Here is a 26,186-nt window from a genome sequence, read left to right as displayed (position 1 = left end):
CTTTCTATAAAAGTAGCTTCTGGCCAGAATGCAGATCACCTTTCCTTCAGGGGATGACATGCTATTGACTGCTTGGGAATCAATCAACAGTCCCTGCCCCACTCCTATCGTTTTAAAAAATGCCTTTGGGGACTTCCTTGGCGGTCCTGTGGGTAAGACTCCGAGCTCCCAATGCAGGGGGCCCGGGTTCGATCCCTGGTCCAGGAACTAGATCCCACATGCATGCTGAAACTAAGTAGTCCACATGCTGCAACTAAAAGATCCTGCGTGCCACAAGTAAGACCTGCCACAGCCAAAATAATAAGTAAATATTAAAAAAATGCAGACCTTGGGGGGCTTCCCTGGTGGCGCAATGGTTGAGAGTCCGCCTGCCGATGCAGGGGACACGGGTTCGTGCCCCAGTCCGGGAAGATCCCACATGCCACGGAGCGGCTGGGCCCGTGAGCCATGGCCGGTGAGCCTGCGCGTTCGGAGCCTGTGCTCCACAACGGGAGAAGCCACAGCAGTGAGAGGCCCGCGTAATGCAAAAAAAAAAAAAAAAAAATGCAGACCTTTAAAAAATTTTTTTCAATGCCTTTGTGTCCGTTATAAAGGAGAGTTAGGAAAACAGGCTATTTTTTTTCTTAATAAACCTTTAGTTTGTGTCCAGTTTCCTTGCAGAGGAAGCCATAATCACATGCTGATGAAAAATGCCATCAGCACCTGCACACATGGGATTAGGATGAGGGCTGCAGGTCACCAGCAGGACCAGGTGAGCCACCTGGCAACAAAGATCCTGTTTAGACCTCAACAAACGCACGGAGCACAAGATTTTTCTTTTAGGTCTTTGGTTTTTTCTTCTGCTTGGGTGCTAGTTTTTCCTTTGGTCTGGTAGATTGTCTCAGTCACCCATCCCCATGAAGCAACAGGATGGGGTGGGTGACAAAAGCCTGCCATGGCATCCAAGCCTTGGATTCAAGTCTCATCCAGCTAATTACTCACCGTGGGCATGTTGCCTAAATTCTTCATTTTCTCATTAGCAAAACAAATAACATCTGTTCTCCCAATCTCAAAAAAAAAAACCCTCAATATAACAGTAAATAAAACACAAGATAGGTGAAAGTGCGTTGTCATCTCTTAAACCCTACACAACTGTGTGGTAGGGATATGGCCCAGGGACAAGGTGTTAGGAAAGGTGGAGCAGGCTACTGTTTCGGTCAGCTGACCTCCTGTTCCTGGCCTCATGCTTGGCTTCCCTTGGTTCTGAGAACAGAGACAACATGCTCCTTCCTACTTCACCAGCCTTGTCTTTTACTTTTTTCTCTCTCTGTCTAGAATTGCTATCCATCATTTAGCTTGTAGGCAGTTATCATTCCCTTAGGGTACCCGCTCATTTAACCTGACTAGGTTAAATTGTTCCTATTGCATGATCTTATAGAACCATGTACCTTTCAGGATTTGTAAAGTTTGTTACAACTACAATTAGCATTGATGTGATTTCCCATTAATATTTGTCTCCCCTAATTGCCTATATGAGGGACAGGGATACATTTTGTCCTACCGTTTTATTCCTGGTTGCTAGCACAATGCCTAGCACATGGTAGGTGCTCAATAAATATTTGTTCAAAGAGTGAATAAACGGCCAGATGGATGAATAACAAAATGAGTCCTTCTTGTAGATCCTATGGGATCCAAGGATCACTCTTGGATATTTGAGCTTCACCCCTGAATGAAACTTGGCCTAAAGATCCTTGAAACATAATCAAGAAGGGGTAGTTGATAAAATGGGCGTTGGAACCAGAGAAGGCTGGAATACAAATTTGATGCAAACTGCTCTTTTATACTCAAAAATTTATTTACCTAAGAGTCATTTGGATTTGTGTATGTCAAGTGGACATATACAAAAGGACATACTGGGAAAGGAGCTTTCTGGAGAAACTGTGACTCCTAGAGGATGCTATTCTGGGTGAGAAGGTAACTGAGTCAGGTGCTGAAGACGAAGTTGCACCTGTGGAGACTCATTTCCTCAGGAAAAAAAAAGAAGGGAACTGGTCTGGGCTGTGCCGGCAAACTTGTTTATTCTTGTGTTGGTGCGTGCACATTCTGTGGTGGCTACCTCAAGATGCCAGGGCTATGCCAATGTTGTTTAATTGAGAAGGAGAGGCATCTGAGCACAAGCAGTACAGCCTCAAGGCAAAGCACAGTACCAGCGTGTGGAGGGAGGGAGCTCCTCAGTCCTGTGAGCAAAAGGTGCCTCTGAACTTGGAAAAGGGACATATCTGGGGACACTGGGAACCATCACCCTTAGTTGTTCTCCTGTGGGAATTGTCAGCGGGGTCAGTGGTGACTCTCAACTGATTAAGGCAGTGGGAGGCAGATGGTAGCCAGAGGATCAGGGTGGACACGCAGGGTAGTTTCAGCTGATGAGCAGGTTTTTGAGCAAGCGGGAGGCTCCTCCTTGAGGACTTGCAGAAATGCCTGAGGAAGACCTGGCCCAGGCGGTCAGGAAGCAAAGGAACTTGGGTCATTGTTGTGAAAGGGACTTTACTGGTTGCCACAGCCTAGGTAGTTCTGCTGACATTTAGGTTAAAATTTAAGGGATTTATAATGTGATTTTGCATATGGTAAAAGACATTTCCGAGTAGCTGATAATTCTCTCCACATGTACGCCCACATTGGGCAGTCCTTGGGTACAGCCACAAGGACTGATATATTGTGAAGCTCCCTTTCAAATCATGCACCCGAGACTGAAAATGAACCCAAGGAGGGTCCCTGTCCTGAGGTGATATAATATCACCAATAATTCATTTTCATTTGCAAAGGCATATCTTTAGCTTTTCTGTCTTCATATCCAGTAGACTAGGTTTTCTAGGTTGAACGCTATTTTGTAATATGTTTTCCCTAGTAATAAAAGAATCAAGTATATAATTAATGTTATGAGTTTAAAAGTATTTTATGTAAATAAAATCTAAATCAGATAAACATGTCTTTAGAAACTGTGCCTTGATTTTTCATTCTGAAATTAGGATCGCCATATCACCAAGATAGTCAAATTCTTGAACAAATGAGACAGTGTCTACCACCTCTAAAATGAGGCAAGCAAATATAGAGTGATGGAGGATAAGGAAGAGAGAGGATTCTCCTGACATTCCTCTGTTCCATAGATTTCTTGGCAAAGCTTGTCCTAGATGAACAGCATCCTAGGTCTTGGCATTAGGTGGAACAAGCGATCGAACTTCTCCGCTGGAGCACAGGATGGTGGGGCTGCTGTAGGGACAGCCATCTGGACAGAGGGCACATCTTCTTTTCCCAGGCAGGCCGAGGAGATAAGGAGTAACCCACCAAGGGCCAGGAAAACACCAGCAGCCCAGCCCAGCTAGAGGGCATCTCCAAACTCCCACCAAGGCACAATCTCAGGGATGCTGTCATCCCAGAAGTCTTGGATTGTGGCGCAGGCCACCCAGGAGACTGGAAAGAGGGGAGTGGCCAAAGCTGATGCCTCCAAAGTCCCTCCCAGGAGGCAAAGCCACCTCTGGAATACCCATCTGATCCTTGAAACCGGAAGCATTGGGCCCCAAAACCAGAGAGCAGAAGCCCCAGTAGTCCCAGCCCATGGGAGGCTACCATGAGGATGCGGGATGCCTGGAGCTCCAGGGGCAGAGACGAGAAGGACTCAAAGGCCTTACACACAGTGGTAACTTCCTCTTGATCTACGCAGACCTCCCAAAGTCCTATGATCCAGGTCTCCATTTCGTTCAGCTCCAGACTGAGAGTTTTCCATTGGGGCAGGACGGTGGTGACACATGAACAGACCCAGCCAAGCAGAGAGAGGAGCAGTCCCCCAAGCTGGGCTTTCCCACGGAAACTCCAGGCCATGGTTGCTCCCACCACAAAGGAAAGGCAGAAAGGAAAGGAGGACAGGCGGCTTGGTGACTGGTCAGCAGGCAGGACTTCTGGGGAGCTGAGTGGAGTCCACTCAGCAACTGAGGCAGGTGCCAGGAACTTGGCAAACTTTGGGTTTAGAGGGTGTACCCAAGATTGGATGTGGGTGTGGATTCTGGGGGAGGGTCCCATGAGAGGCAAAAAAGCCAGACAGTAAGCCATCAATACATATTTGATGAGTGAATTCATACGCTTAAATCACTCCCCAGTTCCGAGAAGACGAGAATGGTGTTCTGGGAATATACATTGATGTAATCTTTCTGGAGGGTAACGTGGCTTCATGTTTTACACTTTTAAATATCTGCATACTTTGACCCAGCACCCTACGTCCAAGAACTTACCTTAATTTACTGTGAATATATACCAATATTTATGAAAATATCCACTGAACTAGTGTTAATAATTATATATTATTATGTACAATTTAGGCAGCTGTTTTAAATTGATGTAGAAGAAATTTTAATGACATGAAAAATGCTTTTGAGGCTTCCCTGGTGGCGCAGTGGTTGAGAGTCCGCCTGCCGATGCAGGGGAAACGGGTTCGTGCCCCGGTCCGGGAAGATCCCACATGCCACAGAGCGGCTGGGCCCGTGAGCCATGGCCGCTGAGCCTGCGCGTCCAGAGCCTGTGCTCTGCAACAGGAGAGGCCACGGCAGTGAGAGGCCCACGTATGGCAAAAAAAAAAAAAAATGCTTTTGATACGTTGTTAAGTGAGAAAAGCAGTGACCAAACAGTATATAGAGTATATAGAATGCAGTTTCACTTTCACAAAAAAGCGCATATATCTGTATCTATGTGTGTGTATCTATATGTGTATATACCACAAAATGTTAACCATGGTTATTTTACTGGAAGGATTATGGATAGTTCTTATTTTCTTTTGTTTTTGTCTTGTGCTTGTCTATGTATTTTATACATTTTTACAAATTTATCATTTAGTATTTTTGTAAACAGAAGAAAAAAATTCCCAAATCCAAGGAACCTATCCATACCCAGAATATACCAGGAGGAAAAGCCCTTCCTCCCCAGTCCCCTGCTGCTGCTGGGACAACAGCTATAAATAGATGGTAGTCACACCAGCTTCCATTCCTATTTGTTGCTGCTGCCAAGAGGCAGGTTCCGACAGGAAAGGCAATAATTTGCATTTACTGAGTGAGGCTAAATACCAGACTTTTGGCCAGATTCTTTTTTTTTTTTTAACATCTTTATTGGAGTATAATTGCCTTACAATGGTGTGTTAGTTTCTGCTTTATAACAAAGTGAATCAGTTATACATATACATATGTTCCCATATCTCTTCCCTCTTGCGTCTCCCTCCCTCCCACCCTCCCTATCCCACCCCTCTAGGTGGTCACAAAGCACCGAGCTGCTCTCCCTGTGCTATGCGGCTGCTTCCCACTAGCTATCTATTTTACGTTTGGTAGTGTACATATGTCCATGCCACTCTCTCACTTTGTCACAGCTTATCCTTCCCCCTCCCCATATCCTCAAGTCCATTCTCTAGTAGGTCTATGTCTTTATTTCCATCTTACCCCTAGGTTCTTCATGACCTTTTTTTTTTTCTTAGATTCCATATATATGTGTTAGCATACTGTATTTGTTTTTCTCTTTCTGACTTACTTCACTCTGTATGACAGACTCTAGGTCCGTCCACCTCACTACAAATAACTCAATTTCGTTTCTTTTTATGGTTGAGTAATATTCCATTGTATATACGTGCCACATCTTCTTTATCCATTCACCTGTTGATGGACACTTAGGTTGCTTCCATGTCCTGGCTATTGTAAATAGAGCTGCAGTGAACATTGTTGTAATGACTCTTTTTGAATTATGGTTTTCTCAGGGTATATGCCCAGTAGTGGGATTGCTGGGTTGTATGGTAATTCTATTTTCAGTTTTTTAAGGAACCTCCATACTGTTCTCCATTTATAAGCAGCTCATGCAGCTCAATAGCAAAAAAACAAACAACCCAATCCAAAAATGGGCAGAAGACCTAAACAGACATTTCTCCAAAGAAGATATACAGACTTCCAACAAACACATGAAAGAATGCTCAACATCATTAATCATTAGAGAAATGCAAATCAAAACTACAATGAGATATCATCTCACACCGGTCAGAATGGCCATCATCAAAAAATATAGAAACAATAAATGCTGGAGAGGGTGTGGAGAAAAGGGAACACTCTTGCACTGTTGGTGGGAATGTAAATTGGCTAGATTCTTTATCCTTATTTAATTTTCACACCACCGCTGTGAGATACATGTCAGGTAACTTGCCAAGGTGCACCAGCTGGCAAGCAACAGATCCAACTCCTGAGCCAGGAGGCTCGGACTGTGACGTTTCCTATTCTTGTCTCCAGCACCAGAACAGAGATGCCTCCTGCGCTGCGCCTGCCCACTGGTGACACAGCATGCAGGCATGGGCTCCTCTTTATGGCAAAATATGGAAGAAAATTGGGATTTATTATATTGAAGACATTGATGTTGACCGATGTATTCTCCTGTACATATTTTAACCTACTGATTGCCCTGTGGTACACTACGATGTGAAAAAGGGACATGGGATAGTCAGCAAGGAGGAAGCGTCTGAAAAAGCAGTATCTTGACTTTACCCAAATGACGTCTCAACAACTAAGCGGCCTGATTAGCTTATCAGTCTTGTAGGGGTGGAAGGAGGTGAGCAGAAACTTCTGGAATGCCTTTTTTCTTTCATGTTTTATTATAGAAAATTTCAAACACATACGAAAGTAGAGCAAATGGTATAAAGAAATCTGATGTACTATCACCCAGCTTCAGAAATTATCCACTCATACCAATCTGTTTTCACCCATACCTGCATCCACCACTCCCCCTCCCTCCCTTAATCCTATCTTGAAGCAAATGGGATGCTCTTTTAAATTGTAGGCTCCTTCTGCTGCTTTTATAACAAGCGCATGTTCTAATCAAAACGATGGCAAAATATTATGCATCTCTGGAAAGTGTCTGCTTGTACTATATCCATCCAGATTTGTGTCTGTTACTTAGCTTCCTGAATCCAGGCATGCCACATGTGTGTGAGACATGATTGGTCAGGAGGAATCCTTTCAGACATTGTTCCTTATTTCTTCGGCTTTTCTTCAGAGCCCTTTCTTGGTAATTTATGAAAATCTGTGAGTCAGGAGAGATACAAACCACAATAAGCGTGGAATATGAAGGAGGTCAGATTAGTGAGGGAAAACAGAACCCATTCATTTGTTAATTTCTTTTTTAAATTTTAATTTATTTTTTATTGAAGTATACTTGATTTACAATGTTGTGTTAGTTTCTGGTGTACAGCAAAGTGATTCAGGTTTATATCTACCTATATATATATATAAATTCTTTTCCATTATAGTTTATTACAAGATATTGAATATAGTTCCCTGTGCTATACAGTAGGTGCTTGTTGTTTATCAGTTTTATACACAGTTTGTATCTGCTAAACCCAAACTCCTAATTTTTCCCTCCATAGCTTTCCCCTTTGGTAACCATAAGTTTGTTTTCTATCTCTGTGAGTTTGTTTCTCTCTTGTAAATAAGTTCATTTGTAACATTTTTTTAGATTCCACATATAATTGATATCATATGATATTTGTCTTTGTCTGACTTACTTCACTCAGTATGATAATCTCTAGGTCCATCCATGTTGCTGCAAAAGGCATTATTTCATTCCTTTTTATGGCTTTTTATCCCACTGGGTGTGTGTGTGTATGTATATATATATATATATATATATATATATATATATATATATATATATATATCACATCTTCTTTATCCGTTCATCTGTCAGTGGGCATTTAGGTTGCTTCTATGTCTTGACTATTGTAAATAGTGCTGCTGCGAACATTGGAGTGCATATATCTTTTCGTATATTAGTGTTTTCTCCAGATATATGCCTAGGAGTGGGATTGCTGGATCATATGGTAACTCTAGTTTTAGTTTTTTAAGGAACCTCCATACTGTTCTCCATAGTGGCTGCACCAATTTACATTCCCACCAATGTAAAGGAGGGTTCCCTTTTCTCCACATCCTCTCCAACATTTGTTATTTGTAGACTTTTTGTTGATGGTCATTCTGACCAGTGTGAGGTGACACCTCATTGTAGTTTTGATTTGCATTTCTCTAATAATTAGCGTTGCTGAAAATCTTTTTTTTTTTTTTTTTACATCTTTATTGGGGTATAATTGCTTTACAATGGTGTGTTAGTTTCTGCTTTATAACAAAGTGAATCAGTCATACATAAACATATGTTCCCATATGTCTTCCCTGTTGCGTCTCCCTCCCTCCCACCCTCCCCATCCCACCCCTCCAGGCTGTCACAAAGCACCGAGCCAATATCCCTGTGCCATGCGGCTGCTTCCCACTAGCTATCTACCTTACTGCGTTTGTTAGTGTGTATATGCCCATGACTCTCTCTCGCCCTGTCACAGCTCACCCTTCCCCCTCCCCATAACCTCAAGTCCGTTCTCTAAGAGGTCTGCGTCTTTATTCCTGCTTTACCCCTAGGTTCTTCATGACATTTTTTTCTTAAATTCCATATATATGTGTTAGCATACGGTATTTGTCTTTTTCTTTCTGACTTACTTCACTCTGTATGACAGACTCTAGGTCTATCCACCTCATTACAAATAGCTCAATTTCGTTTCTTTTTATGGCTGAGTAATATTCCATTGTATATATGTGCCACATCTTCTTTATCCATTCATCCGATGACGGGCACTTAGGTTGTTTCCATCTCTGGGCTATTGTAAATAGAGCTGCAATGAACATTTTGGTACATGACTCTTTTTGAATTTTGGTTTTCTCAGGGTATATGCCTTCAAAGCTTTTGCACAGCAAAGGAAACCGTAAACAAGACCAAAAGACAACCCTCAGAATGGGAGAAAATATTTGCAAATGAAGCAACCGACAAAGGATTAATCTCCAAAATTTACAAGCAGCTCATGCAGCTCAATAACAAGAAAACAAACAACCCAATCCAAAAATGGGCAGAAGACCTAAATAGACATTTCTCCAAAGAAGATATACAGACTGCCAACAAACACATGAAAGAATGCTCAACATCATTAATCATTAGAGAAATGCAAATCAAAACTACAATGAGATATCATCTCACACCAGTCAGAATGGCCATCATCAAAAAATCTAGAAACAATAAATGCTGGAGAGGGTGTGGAGAAAAGGGAACACTCTTCCACTGCTGGTGGGAATGTGAATTGGTTCAGCCACTATGGAGAACAGTATGGAGGTTCCTTAAAAAACTACAAATAGAACTACCATATGACCCAGCAATCCCACTGCTGAACATCTTTTGATGTGCTTTTTGGCCATCTGTATGTCTTCTTTGGAGAAATGTCTATTTAGGTCTTCTGCCCATTTTTTGATTGGGTTTTTTTGTTTTTGTTGTTGAGTTGTATGAGCTCTTTGTGTACTTTGGAAATTAAGCCCTTGTTGGTTGCATTGTTTGCAAATACTTTCTCTGAGTCTGTAGGTTGTCTTTTCATTTTGTTTACGGTTTACTTTGCTGTGCAAAAACTTGTAAGTTTGATTAGGTCCCATTTGTTTCTTTTTGCTTTTATTTCTGCTGCCTTGGGAGACTGACCTAAGAAAATATTGCTATGATTTATGTCAGAGAATGTTTTGCCTATGTTCCCTTCTGTGAGTTTTATAGCATCATGTCTCATATTTAAGTCTTTAAGCCATTTTGAGTTTATTTTTTGTATGGTATGAGGGAGTGTTCTCACTGCATTGATTTACATGTGGCTGTCCAGCTTTCCCAATACCACTCGCTGAAGAGACTTTTTTTCTCCATTGTATATTCCTGCCTTCTTTGTAAAAGATTAGTTGACCGTATAGGTGAGTGGGTTTATTTCTAGGCTCTCTATTCTGTTCCATTGATCCATATGTCTCTTTCTGTGCCAGTACCATGCTGTTTTGATTACTGTAGCTTTGTAGTATTGTCTGAAGTCTGGGAGGGTTGGGCCTCCAGCTTTGTTCTTTTTCCTCAGGATTGCTTTGGCAATTCTGGGCCTTTTGTGGTTCCATATAAACTTTAGCATTATTTGTTCTAGTTCTGTGAAAAATTTTGTGGGTAATTGGATAGTGATCTCATTAAATCTGTAGATTGCTTTGGATAGTATGGCCATTTTAACAATATTAATTCTTCTAATCCAAGAGCTTTTAATTTCTTTTTATTTACTCAAGTGTTCATTCATGCCTGCATGCATTGTCTGTCTGTGTGTAGCAATCCTACTCCATTCCCTATGCTCTTTTTTCTCCTTCCTAAGTCTGGCTCTCCCCTGTCTCTTCCTGGAAACTTGAGGGATAGTCCTTAGCTTATCCAGTGCTCAGGGAGAGGTGGAGCTTCTGCAGTTGTGTTTGTGGGTATTCATGGCTTAATTTCCTGGAGGAAGATTCCAGAACCTCAACCTGACACCTCCTTCCATTCTTAGTTCAGATTACTTATTACTGTGGAACCTCCCTGATTCAATCAGTGACTGGGTGCTCCTCCCCCAATATTTCCTCTGCCCTTTGTACCTCCTTAGAGGTGGATTAAGCTTCCAGGCCTGTTACTTGCACAGACTCCTTCCAAGGCCTGCACTTAATTTTGTATTTGTTATTTTATATTCTTCTCCTTAAAGAGTCCTCCGCCTCCTGGCAAGTGTATAAAATTTAGGCCCTACCACATCTGGATCAATCCCTCATCTACCTCAAAGATAGTAATGATCATATTTTCCTGAGATTATTTATTCACATATTTTGGATTCCCAGCCTAGCACAGTGTCCATCATATAATAGTTGCTCAATAAATATGTGATACAAATTTTCAGGAATTTCATTTGCATGTCCTTCTTTCTCACTGGGCATTTATTATTAGTAGCATTTAGAATTCAAAGAGAGGCTGACAGGTCTACCAAACAGAAGTTTGGTTGGTTTTCTAGGGAGAGGCGATTCCCAAGATGTTATGGCTTCCCGTCTCAACCCCCTTTGCTCATGTCACAGGAAGCTGCCCCTGCGTCACTAGGATAAGCAGATTGTTCCACAGGCACTTAAAATTGACAGGAACCTTAGTGTCAGCATCTACTTGGGGGTCCACCGTCACAAGGTACCTTTAAAAAAATTTTAAAAAGCATTTTAATCAAGGCAGTACATGTTTATTGTAGAAAAATAGAAAAAAACAGGGAAAAGAAGAGAATAAATACCATAAATTCACCACTAAGAGAGTTAAATTGGTGTACTTCCTTTACCTTTACCTCTATATATGTATCTATATCTATCTATTTTTTAATACTGTACATAGTATATTGTGAAAATCTTTTAGTATGTAACGCATTTATATGCATATATGTATACATACATACATATATCTTATAGTATGTATGTAACACATTTAAATAATGAAACAATTTTTTTAAAGTTTTGATAAAATTGATTTGTAATCGCTGATAGAAAGTGCTAAGTATCATGTTCCAGTCCATACAGTACTAATGTTATTTATACCTAGGTAATATAAATAATATAAACTTATAATATATTTAATAGATGTTATATATGTATATATATATACTATATATAAAAGGAGTGCAATTATGAGCATACTTTTATTTATAATGAGGTGATTCCACTTCCTTGCACAACTGCAGAGGGCACCATTCACATAAACTCTGACGGCCACTGAGGCCCATGAGAATGAATATTTAACGAAAAAAGATCAAGATGGGCTCGTTAGGTCTTCAGGGTAGATAAATTTCACAGGTAAACGTTTAGAAGCTGAGAAAAATTCAGTTGTGACTGGTTATTAAATAAAAACATTTTTCTTCTAGTGAAAACCCGGCGGGGAAAGGCAAGCTATTTGAAAATGAGCAAGGAGAAAACGCGTCTCCGCACAGTTTGCCAACTACGGGACACCGTGAAAAGTCCACGCTAGGATAGCCGCGGTGCCTACTGGGAGTTGTAGTACGGGCCTCGCTTTTCGTGCGGAGGTCTGGGCCCCGCGAGACTCCGTTTCCCGGCAGGCCGCGCGCCAAGGCCTCCGGCGGGACTGGAGCTGCCGCGCTGGCTACAAGAGAGTGACTCTGCCCGGGTTGCTTCTTGTGGTAGCGATGGCCTCGTTCGTGACGGAAGTCCTGGCACACTCGGGGAGGCTGGAAAAGGAGGATCTGTGCACTCGGATCAGCCGCCTGACCCAGCGGGTGGAGGAGATTAAGGTGAAGCCGGGGCAGCTGGCGGCTGGCTATAAAGGGACGGAGGGAGGAGTAGAGCCATGGCAGCCAGAGTGGATGCCAGCGGTCAGGCGTGGAAGCCGAGTGGGAGGAATGAGGAGTGGGAGGGCTGGGAGGTGTGTGGGCCGAGGAGGGGGCTTAGAGGGAAGCCCAGACCGGGGTTGGGGACTGCGGAGGAAAGGAGGCGGGACAGTGGAGAGGAAGAGGCGGTGACTGGGGCAGCGTTGGGAGTGGGGTTAGGCTGGGGAGGGATTGGGGGGTCGAGGGCGAAGGCCGAGGAGACAAGCAGAGCAGGGGAAGTGGGACTGGAAGCACGAGGTTTCTAGGGAGGGAGAATAGGAGCGGGATAAAAATGAGGGCAGTCCCGCCCACCCCTCATCGGTGTGTGATTTCCTCCTCTGTCCGATTTGTGGATGAATATAATGGCTTTGGGAGGATTGTGCCGTTCTCCTCCATCCCTGAAATTTTTGTTATTAAAACCTATCGATATTTTATTAAACTCTCTTCTCCACCTCCAGGCCCTTGAGACTACGATGTTATAAAACACGTGAATAGCACTTCTTTGGACCCTGCTGTCTTGAGATTGATACAAAAACAAAAGGCACAAACCACACGCAGTTCCACTTTGTACTGCTATCTTTACCCTACATTTGTATTTGCCCACATCTTTGTTACTTTCATTTAAAAAGATGTGCACATATATATGGAGTCTAAAAAAAAAAAATGGGTCTCACAAACTTAGGGGCAGGACAGGAATAGACACAGATGTAGAGAATGGACTTGAGGACGCGGGGAGGGGGAAGGGTTAGCTGGGACAAAGTGAGAGTGGCATGGACATATATACACTACCAAACGTAAAATCGATAGCTAGTGGGAAGCAGCCGAATAGCACAGGGAGATCAGCTCAGTGCTTTGTGACCACCTAGAGGGGTGGGATAGGGAGGGTGGGAGGGAGGGAGAGACAAGAGGGAAGAGATATGGGGACATATGTATATATATAACTGAGTCACTTTGTTATTGTAAAGCAATTATACTACAATAAAGATGTTAAAAAAATAAAATAAAAATAAAAAGATATGTACCGTGTAGGTCTGGATTTAAGGAAGCCATTTTGGCACTGTACCATAAAGGCACAAAAATATTTTCATTTTACCAAAATGATTTCCTAAATGTTAAGTATTCATGTCACTGGCATCTCTTCTGTAATATGGCTTCAGAATTTTTCATCACTTTTTTATTTTTATTTTTTCGGTACGCGGGCCTCTCACTGTTGTGGCCTCTCCCGTTGCGGAGCACAGGCTCGGAACGCGCAGGCCCAGCGGCCATGGCTCACGGGCCCAGCCACTCCGCGGCATGTTGGATCTTCCCGGACCGGGACACGAACCCGTGTCCCCTGCATCGGCAGGCGGACTCTCAACCACTGCGCCACCAGGGAAGCCCCATCACTTTTTATATGATGGAAAGAGGGCAGGCTATTAAGCTACTTTAACATGGCACTCAAGGCTCCTCCCTGTTCTGGACCTAACTTTCCTTTCACTAGTTTATTTTCCCTGACTTGAATCTTCAGACAGTTGAGAATTACTTTTTATACTCCAAACAGGCCCACTTTTTTCCTAGTTCCCAGATTTTACTTATGTTGCCGTTTCTCCATCTTTAACCTATTAGTATTTCTACTCATTTTTCAAGTTCCATCTCAAATATAGTTCTCTGCATGAAAAATATCCCCATTTTCCCTCAGGCAGAGGTGCTCTGTTTCCCAGTTGTGCTCCTGGAGGACATTAACTCTGTTGCTATATTACATTTCTCTATTCTGTATTCTGAATACTTAAGTGCATACTGTCTTTCCTACCTAAAAGGAATTTATTTGTGTGCAAGCATAATTTATTCCTGTGTCTTTCAAAGCATTGACTAATTCAGTGCAAAGTATTCAATAATTTGTTTGCATTAAAGGAGATAATGGAACTCAAATCAGTTTAGGGTTTTAAGGGACTTCCCTGGCGGTCCAGTGGTTGAGACTTCGCCTTCCAATGCAGAGGGTGCAGGTTCAATCCCTGGTTGGGGAGCCAAGATCCCACATGCCTCGCAGCCAAAAAACCAAAATATAAAACAGAAGGAGTATTGTAACAAATTCAATAAAGACTTTAAAATGGTCCATATCAAAAAAAAATCTTAAAAGAAAATTTAGGGTTTTAAGATTAGGCCTTACAATTTTATAAGCAAGAGAATAGAAATTCATAAATCCCTTGAGGTATACAGATTATGGGTTTAATTTATCCATTTACTTTTTTTTCTATTAGGTGTGATTAAAATTAGTGGCTATAGTCTGAGCTGATAATAGTTCAAAATGAGAATTTTTGTCTCTTCGTTTATCTTTTTCAGTGTTTGTACAACTCTTGGGCACTGTTGGCATTTGGTGATCATTGCCTTCTTGCACCCTAGTCGTGTATGGGACTCTTAATGGTGGGAGAAATGTGTTTTTTGAGGAAACCCGTTGGCTTGGAGGGAAAGTGAATGGGTGTGGGTAACTGGCAAGAAGGCCCTAACTTGGAAGATACCTAATAGAAGATGAGCTATGTATTTTAACAGAGTTCCCTACTCATCTCATTGTAATTTTTCCATCCTATATAATAGGGCGAGGTATGCAGTATGATCAGCAAGAAGTACAGTGAATTCCTGCCTAGCATGCAAAGTGCACAGGACCTGGTTACCCAAGTGGATAAGCTATCTGATGACATTGACCTGCTGAAATCCAGGATAGAGAGTGAGGTAAGAATAGTTTGTTATATAGTGTAGGTTTGTAGGGAGGCAGTTCAACTTCCTGATTTCTAAGACAATTCAGTTTTATACAACTTTTAAAGACCTCGCTTTCCTTATTGGTAAATGGAAGTTGAATTAGATGATTTTAGGGTAACGTCCGGTTTTAAAATACAAATATTTTCCAAAACTATACTTTAAACAATTTCTTTTTTATGGTAAAAAAACATTTTAAGCTATAATAATAATGTCTTGCATTTTAATAGCACTTTATAAATTAAAAAATAATCTCAGGATTTTATTGTCTTCATAATAAAACAAAAACAGATGAAGCATAGAAGTGTATAATTTGGCCTTTTCCCTTATCTCCTACTTTAAAATGCTTATCTCTCTTAATGGCCAGCATTCTCTTATATCTGCAGCTGGCCTCAGCATATTAAAGCTTCAGCACAATCTTTTCTTCCGGCCTTCTTCTGGAAAATTGGCTCAGATCGCCAATCAAAACCACTCTACTTCCTGTCAAAAAGCCACTTTCCCTGGACATGCAGAAAATCCCTGCCCGTCTTGTACTGTGTCACTTTGTGGGGCTAGTGCTTGCTATACTTCATATGGAAAGTCTGGCAGGTTTTAAGAATGTTCATCACGTTTGCCAGAGCGCTGTCATCGCAAAGAAGTAAGCCTGTCTGGAAACAGGAATATCCATTTTATAATTTAAAAAATATTTTTCACATATATTATCTCACCAGGATTTTTCCCTTGCTGTTTCCTTTTAGGAAAAAAAAAGCAGTTGAAAAAAATCAAGCTGATATTAGAGATTTAAATAAAGTAGGTGTCTTGTACTTCAATTTCTAAATTATCAGTCAGGGTGCATTGATATCCAAAATCAGGATGTTGAGATATTCTCAAGGTCCTAAAGGAAAGACACCAAGTCTCTTCTCTATGTGATAGTTACCAAAGAAGGAAAGAGAACAGATGTATTTTTAAAAATTCTCTATAAAAACTTATCACAAGTGGGGAAACCACTAGCTACCTAGAAAATCTATTTAACAGTGAGTTTACCAGTCATTCTGGTTAGAGGTTTGAATAAAAATAATTCCATTACTCTACAACTCTGGCGCAGTTCAAATAGTATTTTCGAAGTGTATTGTCAGACAAATGAGTCAACAGTGCAATCTTAGACTGTGCTGTTAGAAATGAAGTGTCTGGAACCAGAGAGTAATGGGCTCTTTGTACGTTTTGCTGGCCAGATTATGGCTGGTGAAATTTATTCAGTTCTGGTTGTTACGTTTTGAAAGTGACTGGTCTCGATGAGAGGGTCCAGGCCTGAACACTGTACCATCTGAAGAACAATGACGAAACTCAGGGTGTTTAGCTTCAATGAAAAACACTTCCAATATTTGCAGCCCAGTATTTTCATATGGGAGAAAGATTCAAATTTATGGCTAGAGAAGGGGAATTAGATTCAATAGGTGGACATTATAAAGGTGTTTATTGAGTTTATATATATATTTGTTTATATATATATTTGATATATTTATTGAGCATCTGCAAGGTGCCAGATACTGTGGTAGTTGGTGAACTAGACAGTGTTTTATTTCAAAATGTGAATCTTATGCCTGTTATAGATGAATAAAATAGTGTGATATACACTAAAATTGGAATAATCCAGTTAAAGAGAGCAGGTATAGCTAAGGATGGCTTTCTGTAGGAAGTAGTGTCCAAACCAGAATCTGAAGTGGCAGGTAATTAAGCAAAAGATGAAGGAGGAATGTTTAGGCAGGCATAGGGGACAGCATGGTAGAGGCATGGAGGTAGTGGAGAGGTGTCACTTTTGGAGAGCTGCAAGTATTCCATATGACAGATATTTAGAGAGTATGGCGGGAGGAGACATGAGATGAGATTAAAAAGGTAAGCAAGGACTGTGTGTATCAGTTTAAGTAGTAAGGACGTTATCTTGATTGCCCTGTGGAAGCCATGGAAGAGTTTAAGCAGGAGAGTGATGTCAGATTTGAGTTTTAGGAATCCCATTCTGCTTGCAGTCTGAAGAAAGGACTTGAGGGAAAAGAGACTGGGAAATGAGAAGGCACTTAAAGCATTAGGAGGCAATTAAAGTAATCGGGCAAGACAGGATGCAACGTGCTCCATCGTCAATGGCAGTGGGGGTGGAGAAAAGTGGACGAATCCTAGGGACTTTGAAAAGCTATAGGATCTCTGGGAGTTGTTGATATGGGGGGTGAAAGACTACGGAGTCAAAGATAACTGGGGAACTAGGTCATTGATGTGTCATTCACTGAAACAATCTAGAGGAGGAGTAGGTTTTTGTTGAGTTTAAATATGGGGTGCCTGTGGGGTATACAAATGGAGCTGCACAGTTGGATTGTATGAAGATGGAGGCTAGACTGTTGTAAAGAAAGATGGGGGCCGGGCGGGAACTTGAAATGCAGTGGCTTAAACAAGATACATATTTTTCAATCGTAGTGTCTAGGCTAGCAGGCTGATTCTACAACCCAGGGCCTGGCTACTGTAGTGTAGTCTGTGTCAAGAACTGTGAAGGACAGTTTATTACTCACAGCGGTAGCCAGAGGATGAACGTTTTTGCACAGTGCTGCAAGCCCCAGTTTCTACAGGGCGGTGTGCAGTGGACTGTATGGATGGAAGAGAATTTCTGTGCTTAGGGAACCTGAACCTTTTCTAACGGGTAGTGAGCATGCTGGCTTTTTGCTACGGAGGAAAACGCCATCTCTATTTTTCAAGCTGTTTACTACACAAACATTTTTGAAAAGATAGTCCAGAACAAAAGACAGTCAATTGCTTCACTTGCAAGATAGTGCAGAAATGTGAGAGACTCCTAAAGAATTGTCTTCCAACGGTCTGTAGGCAGCGGAATTGGCAACACCTGGTGGCTTGTTAGATGTGGAGGATCTCAGGCCCCATCCCAGACCTACTGAATCAGAATCTGCACTTTAATAAGATTCACCAAGCAATATGTATGTATGTATGTTATAGTTTGAGAAACACTGCTCTAGGATTTTGTTGTTTGCATGGTTGATGTTGGTCTCTCCCCATGTCCAGTTATAGCTGCAGGTTAAGGTCAAATAGAGGGAATAGAGGAGACACATCTGTTTTCTTAAGACTTGGAAATGGTACACATCACTTCTGCTTATATTGCATTGGTGGGATCTTAGACACGTGGTCACACCTGACTGTGCAGGGCACTAGTACCTATAGTCTAGCTGCGTAGCCTTGCGCTGTTACTGTGGGAGAGTGGGAGAATGGATTTTAGAGGATAGTTTGCATGTCACGCCATCCATATACATATTTGGATGTTAGGAAAATGGTGTGGTCATGAGGTAGCTGCACTTAGAAGTTGAAGCTATGGGAATGAATGAGATTGCCCAGAGAGAGCGTGGAGAGGAGGGCTTTTCAGTACAGGCACAGCTGGTATTTGGGGCCGGATGTTCTTTGCTGTGGGGGCCTATCCGGTACCCTGGAAGGTGTTCAGTACTAACCCTGGCCTCTACTCACTAGGTGCTAGTAGAGCGCCCTCGATCGTGGCACGCCAGATGTCTCTAGACATTGCCAAACGACCCTGGATCAGGGTGGGGTAAAAAAAACGTTTATTTTTTGAGAACTGTTGGTTCAGAGTAATGAGAGGGCCAGGGAGAAAGGAATATCAGCGTGTGTGAAGTGATCAGAGGGGAAATTTCTCTCCCAAAAGAAGATGAAAAGGAATGGCCAAAGAAGCAGGAGGAAAATGAGTAGATATGGGTGTCATAGAACTAAGGGAAGGTGAGTAGCAGTGTACTGATGCAAGGTAATACTGGTGACATAGGCTTTGGATTTAGCAGCAAGGATTTGCTTGGTATTTTGGCACCAACTGCTTTGGAACAGCTTTGGTGGAATGGCGGGGGTAGAAGCCAGATCACGTGAGTTATAGAGTGAATGAGAGGTGAGAAAGTAAAGACAGCGAGTATGGATCACTCTTGCAAGAAGAGTGAAGAGTGAAGAAGCTTGTTTGTGAGAGGGAGGAGAGAAATCAAGTAGCTACCGAGAAATAGGGTGGTTGCTAAGGTGGAGGATACTTCTTCATAGAGTGGGGGAGATTTTAAATCATATTTAAATCTGATGGGAGGAGCCACGCTCTAATAGGTATTCACATAATTGGAATGGAGCATGACTTAGGGAGAAGTAAAAGATAGAGAAGAGAGGAAATAATTGATAGTGCAAAGTCCCTGAAAAGGTGGGACAGAATGGGAGGCGGATTCTCACTCAATGTAGAGAAATCTTTCTATTAGTTAGAACTATTCAGCTGAAGAATGAATTATCACTTGGCAGTGGGGATACCAGTAATCCAGGTGGATGAGTTCTTTGATGAAAGATAACTGCTTAAACTAAGAATACATGGTGACACGAGGATATTATGTTGATGGGAACGGGTATTCCTGCATAGGATAAGCGTTTGGGCTAAGTGGATCACTTAAAGTCTCTTCCTACTACATTCTGTGATTTTTATTCCAGTCTTAACCAGCATTTAAATTTCATCATGAATTATATTCACCTAATAAAGCTTATTGATTACAGTAAAAGTTTCATTTCTCAAGTATAGTATAGCTTAAAAGTACTTGTCTTTGGTGTGTGACTTAGGTCCGCCGGGATCTTCACGTATCAACTGCTGAATTTACAGACTTGAAGCAACAGTTGGAAAGAGACTCGGTAGTCCTAAGTTTACTTAGACAGCTACACGAGGTCAGTGTACTCAAATCAAACTTTAGTGTTTTGGTGGTGAGAAAGTTATTTTTTTTTTCCAATTGTCTTATCATTCAATGGGTATCCCCTATGTGGTATTTTTTCATAGTTTAAAAATAAACAAGCAGACAGACTTGAAATAGTAGGATGTATAAAATAAAATACCTGATAACTATACTTATCTTTTCAGTTTTCTACTGCTATTGAGGAATATAATTGTGCATTGGCAGAGAAGAAGTATGTTACTGCTGCTCAGCGTCTAGAAGAGGTATTAAACACTTTCTCTAAAGCATGAGCAATTAGTACTATACTTTTTTTAAAAAATTAATTAATTTATTTATTGGCTGTATTGGGTCTTTGTTGCTGCGCGCAGGCTTTCTCTAGTTGTGGCGAGCGGGGCCTACTTTTCATTGCAGTGGCTTCCCTCGCTGCGGAGCACGGGCTCTAGGTGCGCAGGTTTCAGTAGTTGTGGCACGCGGGCTCTAGAGCACAGGCTCAGTAGTTGTAGCGCACGGGCTTAGTTGCTCCACTGCATGTGGCATCTTCCCGGACCAGGGCTCGAACCCATGTACCCTGCATTGGCAGGCGGATTCTTAACCACTGTACCACCAGAGAAGTCCAGTACTATTCTTGTTTTAAGTAAATTTTGTGTTGCATGTATTCCTTATCATTATACAAATATATTCTAATTGCCTAGAGTCCAGATGAAATGTTAACAATGATTCCATTTCACTACCAGGCACAGATATGCTTGAAGTTATTAAAATCCAGAAAATGCTTTGATTTAAAAATACTGAAATCTCTCAGCATGGAGCTTACAATACAGAAACAGAACATACTTTATCACCTTGGAGAAGAGTGGCAGAAGCTGATTGTATGGAAGTTCCCACCATCAAAAGGTGCTGCTGACCTCAGGTGGACTGCTTTGCTTAATCTGCCTGAACCAGTTTGGCCTCTGAATATATTCCAAATATTTTATGTTGGGAGAGAGGAAGGTTTCATTTATTAATCTCCCAATTCTATATTGAGTTCTCATGTTAAGCAGAATGCTTGTTAGGACCAAAATGCTTGTTACTTCCCGTGCATTTCTCTTTCTGTCCCTTTCACTGGGAAGGAGCAGAGAAGAGAGAAGATGATTGGGAGGGGTCCAGGTGGCGCGGCTGTGGTAGAGGAGGTGGTAGCACATTAAGACCACACAGTTTCCACTGCATCGTAAGATGTGCCCGTTCCCAAAGCTCTAATCCCAACAGTTTATCTTTTCTAGAAAGCTTAAAGAAGCTGTTCAACCATTCTTTCTCTCTTGCTAAGGAAAGGGATAGGAGTTTGGCCCAGTTTTTTTCAGTCGTTGGAGAAAAATGGTGACAAAATCATGAGATGGGGGATGCTTTGCAAGATGAAGAAATAGGATAACTCTGGCCCTGGCTTTTATTTATACTACTTGGCTCTCAGCCCCTCTGCCCACCTCTGGGTGTGAGCCCTCTTTGATATCTTGTTTACACAAAGTAAAACCTCTGAGGGTATATGGGAAGGACATGCCATTAAACCTGGTATATTTTCCAGCATTTAATCTTGAAATTTAGTCTGTTTCAGGGGAAACCTCACAGTCTCCCCTTGCTCCCTTTCCCATATCCACTATGGCCTTCAAATACATTGTATATGTATGTGTGTACACACACGCATGCGTGCGCACACACACATACACACACTCACACACACATACCCCACCCTGTATGTATTAGGTATTTTCAAGGAAGTCATCTAGAAAATTTTAGATTCTATTTCCAAGCAGACTGTAAAATTAAGAGGAGGTGGCAGGTGTGTTAATTCTTTGTTGTAACACACCCTGTTAAACTTGTTTGGCAGGCTGTTCTCTTTACTTCATAAGAGGGAACATAGAATAGGAGGCCTTAATTGAAACTAGGATCTCACTTTTTATTCTTTGCCTTCATTCTGTCATTCAGCACATTCTTTTTTTAAATTGAAGTATGGTTGATTTACAACGTTGTGTTAGTTACTGCTGTACAACAAAGTGACTCAGTTATACACATATATACATTCTTTTTCATATCCTTTTCCATTATGGTTTATCACAGGATATTGAATATAGTTCCCTATGCTATACAGTAGGACCTTGTTGTTTATCCATTCTCAACACATATTTAGTAAGCAGTTATTGTATGCACATCATCTTACTTTGGCACTCAGTTTGATTCTTTGAACATACCAAAGGAAGTAATTTCCTGTTTTAAAGCGATGCCAAGGACGTGTATGTAGTAATTCATATTTGATTGCATTAGAAGTGTATTGTAGTAAAACCGCATACTTAGGACTCTTAGTAGACGGTGGGCTCTCAGGGATAGAAATGGGAACATCTTGTATTGCTGAGACAGCTGATATTTTTCCCCTTTTTCTTAGATACCAGCAACTTGGAATCTTGCCTACAAACAGAACTTCATTTATGCGCTGAACCATCTCAGAAAGAAGAGAAGACCCCCGTGCCACCCATCAGTTGTGTCCTCTTGGCATTTTCTCTTCTTGGGGAGCTACATACCAAGCTTAAGTCATTTGGTAAGGCATAATACTTTGTTTCATTTACATGAAATTTCAGAAGGTCCATTGTTAAAGGAATGACAGAAAAATGATCAGTATTCTCTGAATAATATTGATGATGGATCATAGGGTTTGGCCTCATGATTTATCAAGTGGAATTGTATAAATATTACACTTTTCATTAAGGGCTTAGATCCTTTCCTTTTTTCTTTTTTAAAGTAGCTGCAGGTATTTATTTTATTTGATTTTTTGAATAATTTAAATAAAAATCTGTAGACAATCTGGGAAACTTCAGTGGGAAAACCTGCAGTGCGTAATGGGTGTTGTGTAACGTCATGGTATATGTATTTTTGTTGTCAGGCTCGAAGATCTTTTTTTTTTTGACGTGATTTATTTTTTATGAGTGTTCATAAAACTTTCAGGTCAGATGCTGCTGAAGTATATCCTTAGGCCTCTGGCATCTTGCCCATCCCTTTTTGCTGTGATAGAAAGCCAACCTAACATCATTATCATTCGTTTTGAATCTGTGATGACTGACTTGGAACATCCATCACCATCTGAAGTTTTTGCCAAGATCAGACTGGTACTGGAAGTGGTCCAGAAACAACTTCTAGGTATGTATCCCCAAGGCAGCGCTTTTATATTTTAGAGAAGTCGATATTTATTTTAAAGTGGATAAAAATGTCAGCAATCTGAGTGAATGGCGGATCAGACGTGAGTAAATTATGTCATGGGAACCAAATAGCTACCTTTTTATTTCTTGCTCTATTTTGCATTCCTTCTCTGCCCTGTGTTGACAAATAGGGTCTTTAGTGGTGCCCTAGAGTCTGTGTTTGTAATATTTAGTTGAATTTTGGGATGCATTTCCCTCATGGGACTTCTAGGAACATCACATTTTGGGACTCTTGCTTTAGTTATAGGAGAAGCAGAAATGAACTAAGTGCTGTTTTATATCTTTTGATGGGAAAATCCCCTTCAACCTAGTTGATATAAACAAAATAGGTTTAACATAGGCAATGAATTTCATTCCATCTCAGCCTACTGGTTAGATCTTTATATATTCACCCTTGAAATAGTTTCTATGTTGCTTGAATCATTTTTTGGCTGTCACACTACTAAAAGTAAAATTTCTTCTGGTGTTTTGTTATAATACTGTTGGTTTTAGTCTATTTGACTTACCTTCTTATTGCTTTTCTCAGTTGTCTTATTGAATAGTCAAATTAAGCATTCTTGCTGTGGAGAAAATGAAAAAGAGATGCTGCTATTGTTTGTATGCCTTCCTGGCAGTCAACATAATTTATTTATATATAAATTTATTTTTTTTAAATCGAAGTACAGTTGATTTACAATGTTTTGCCAATCTCTGCTGTATAGCAAAGTGACTCAGTTATACACATACAGGCATTCTTTATTTATATATAAATAATTTATATGTAGAGCAAGGAATTCTTTCTAGTTTTGACAACAGAGAATAAAAAATTCTAAGACTTGCATAAATTACAAAAATCCAAGGTAGTTTTCTTCTTATTCCTTTACTTAGGGAGATAATACACCCTTATTTTTATTAGATATAAAAAAAGAGTTGTAAGCAGAGTATCCAAGGATTGGAAGGAACTAGAAAGGTGATGCAATACAGATATCTCTGATGCTCGACTCTCCTCTGTAACACTCCCATCAATTAGTCATATAACAAACTTGAGCACTTTTAGTGAGAGGGAACTCACTTCCTCTTGAGGCATTCCATCCCACCTCTGGACAACTCTGAGTACTATGAAGTTTTTGTTTGTTGGTTTTTAAAAAAAATTGTATCTTCTTTCTTAAATGCTATTGCCCAAATGACCATTTTGGAACTTAAATCTTTAGGGTAGTTGTTTAAAAACTATGTTCAAAATATATGCCCTGTAATATCTGCTTTACTGATGCTGTTTCTAGTATGTGGAGCTATATAGAAATCTAATTCTTATTACACATGATGGACTTTCAGATTCTTTATAGTAGCTGTTACTATGTTGCCTACATCTTATCACCAATATAAAACATCTTTAGTTTTATTTTTTAATGAAATAGTTTTTTAAGTTCCTCTTATCTTCGCTGATCTTCTGTGAATATATTCCATTTCTTCCATAGTCCTTTTATTAAAGTAGGGTGTTCAAAACAGAACCAAGTATTCTAAGTATAGTCCGAACCAATTCAGAATAGTATGGGGGGATTGTTCACACCCTCATTCTCAGTTTCATGCTTCTGTTAGTATAGCTATATAGTATAGCTATTTTTACACAGTTAACTTATTGAGCTTGATGTCAGTGAAAATCCTATGTCATACTCAGTGCAAACTGCTGCTTTCCCATCTTGTACTTGATTTTTTGGCGTTAACATTAATCTTTGTTAAATTTTACTTGATAAAATTTTACAATATCCTTTCTACTTCATATCGAATGCATAATTGATAATCATGTTTTCTTACAGTTTAATCTGAGTCAGTGATGGTACTATTACCTAGGATAGGGCTAGATCAGAGGGTGCTCTGGGGAATTCCAGTAGAAACCTCTTTCCAGTTTGACGTTGGTCCATTTAAGTATTCAACCTAGTGATTTATTTGTAAGTTTTCTTAGTACCTAGGATATTCAGAGCAGAAGACAACTCACTGTTGCTAGGTGCTCTTCTAATCTCTTTACTATCTTTCAGTCAGTATTCCCTTCCTTCATCTTCTTGCCCTAAATAAAACCTGAGGATCATATTTTGTGGCCTTAGTTCTTTTTGGAATCCTCTACTTTCTTTGGATTTTAGTTATTCTGAAACTTCATAAAGATTTATACCTTTCGTCTTATGTTTGTCTTTGGTTTTATGCTCTTTTCATCTTTTAAATATGTATTTTTTTCTCCCAAGTTTTCTGTATTACTAAGCATCATTGTACCAACAGCAAAGGAGCTTTTAAAAGAGGAGAAAAAAAATTCTTTTGGAAATACTTTGGCAAAATATATAAAAAGCCTTAAAATGTTTATATCCTTTAAACCAAGGTTTCAAGTTCTAGGAGTCTTCCTTGAAGAAATAATCTTAAATATATAAAACCATTTATGTATAAGGATGTTCATCATAATGTTACTTATAATACTGAAATACTGGAAAGTCATGAAATCTTGAAGAATAGGGAAATGATGAAGTAAAGTATACAGCTGTATAATAGACCACTTTGCATAATTATGTTATACTTTATTGATTTTTTTTAAAGTAATTAATTTTGAAGCTAATTGCTTCTAAAAAGCCAGCAACAAGCATCTATTAAAGGATTAAAAACTTTATTTCCATTAAAATCAGTTTTAAGTCAGGAATGCACATTATTATTAATATTCGTTAACATTGTTTTAGGGGTTATGGCTGATGCAAAGAAGAGAAAATAAGTATGAATATTAAAATAAGGAGAAGTATTTATCTTTACTTGTAAATGATATAATTGTATACCTAAAAAAACAAAAGGCTCCTAAAACTTTAATAATTAGTAAGACATTTACTAAGTTGTCTAGGTACAGTATAAATCTATAGAAATCAGTTTCTCTCCAAGCTAGTAACAGTCAGTTATAAATTAAAATATAAAGATATCTTATTTATAATGGCAATAAAATCTATGAAATTCTTAAAAGATAAATTTAATAAGAATGGGAAGAATACATGTAAGGGAAAGCATAAAACTTATTGAGGGCGTAAAGTAAGGGGAGGCTATCGTGGATTAGAAGACAGTCTCAAAAAATTGTCAGCTCATTCCAAAATAATGCATAAATTTAAAACATTCCCAATCAGATTCTTGTTATACATTTTTCCTACTTGACAAATTAATTACTCTAGAGCTTACATCAAAAAATATGAGACTTGCTAATAAAGATTTGCAAAACACTAGTTGGAGAATTTTATAATTAAAACTATGTTCTTGACATAAGAAGATCAGTGGAATGAAAAAGCGTCCAGAAGTAGAGCC

The 26,186-nt window shown here is 40.1% G+C and overlaps 2 protein-coding genes across 3 annotated transcripts in view; one reads left to right on the top strand and one right to left on the bottom strand.

The window, feature by feature from the left end:
- Positions 1–3,163: 3,163 nt before the first annotated feature.
- Positions 3,164–3,855, bottom strand: CLDN25 (claudin 25). Its single transcript, XM_030835148.1, is given in 2 exon segments — positions 3,164–3,534; positions 3,537–3,855. Coding segments are annotated over 2 exon segments (690 nt in total).
- A 7,947-nt stretch (positions 3,856–11,802) lies between these two features.
- The window catches only part of ZW10 (zw10 kinetochore protein), a 33,069-nt gene continuing 18,685 nt past the window's right edge, over positions 11,803–26,186 (top strand). The window contains exons 1-7 of one of the 2 annotated variants that reach the window (XM_070046197.1): positions 11,803–12,151; positions 14,798–14,932; positions 19,565–19,666; positions 19,857–19,934; positions 20,406–20,565; positions 22,082–22,234; positions 22,639–22,830. In XM_070046197.1, the coding sequence (XP_069902298.1) occupies positions 12,047–12,151; positions 14,798–14,932; positions 19,565–19,666; positions 19,857–19,934; positions 20,406–20,565; positions 22,082–22,234; positions 22,639–22,830 (925 nt within the window). In that variant the 5' untranslated portion in view covers positions 11,803–12,046. The remainder of the gene's footprint in view (positions 12,152–14,797; positions 14,933–19,564; positions 19,667–19,856; positions 19,935–20,405; positions 20,566–22,081; positions 22,235–22,638; positions 22,831–26,186) is intronic. The other variant, XM_030837307.3, reaches the window with a different exon arrangement.

This window comes from Globicephala melas, chromosome 8 (assembly GCF_963455315.2).
Source record: "Globicephala melas chromosome 8, mGloMel1.2, whole genome shotgun sequence".
NCBI lineage: Eukaryota > Metazoa > Chordata > Mammalia > Artiodactyla > Delphinidae > Globicephala > Globicephala melas.
Note: the sequence above shows the minus strand (reverse complement) of the source record. Positions and strands in the feature narration are given on the sequence as shown.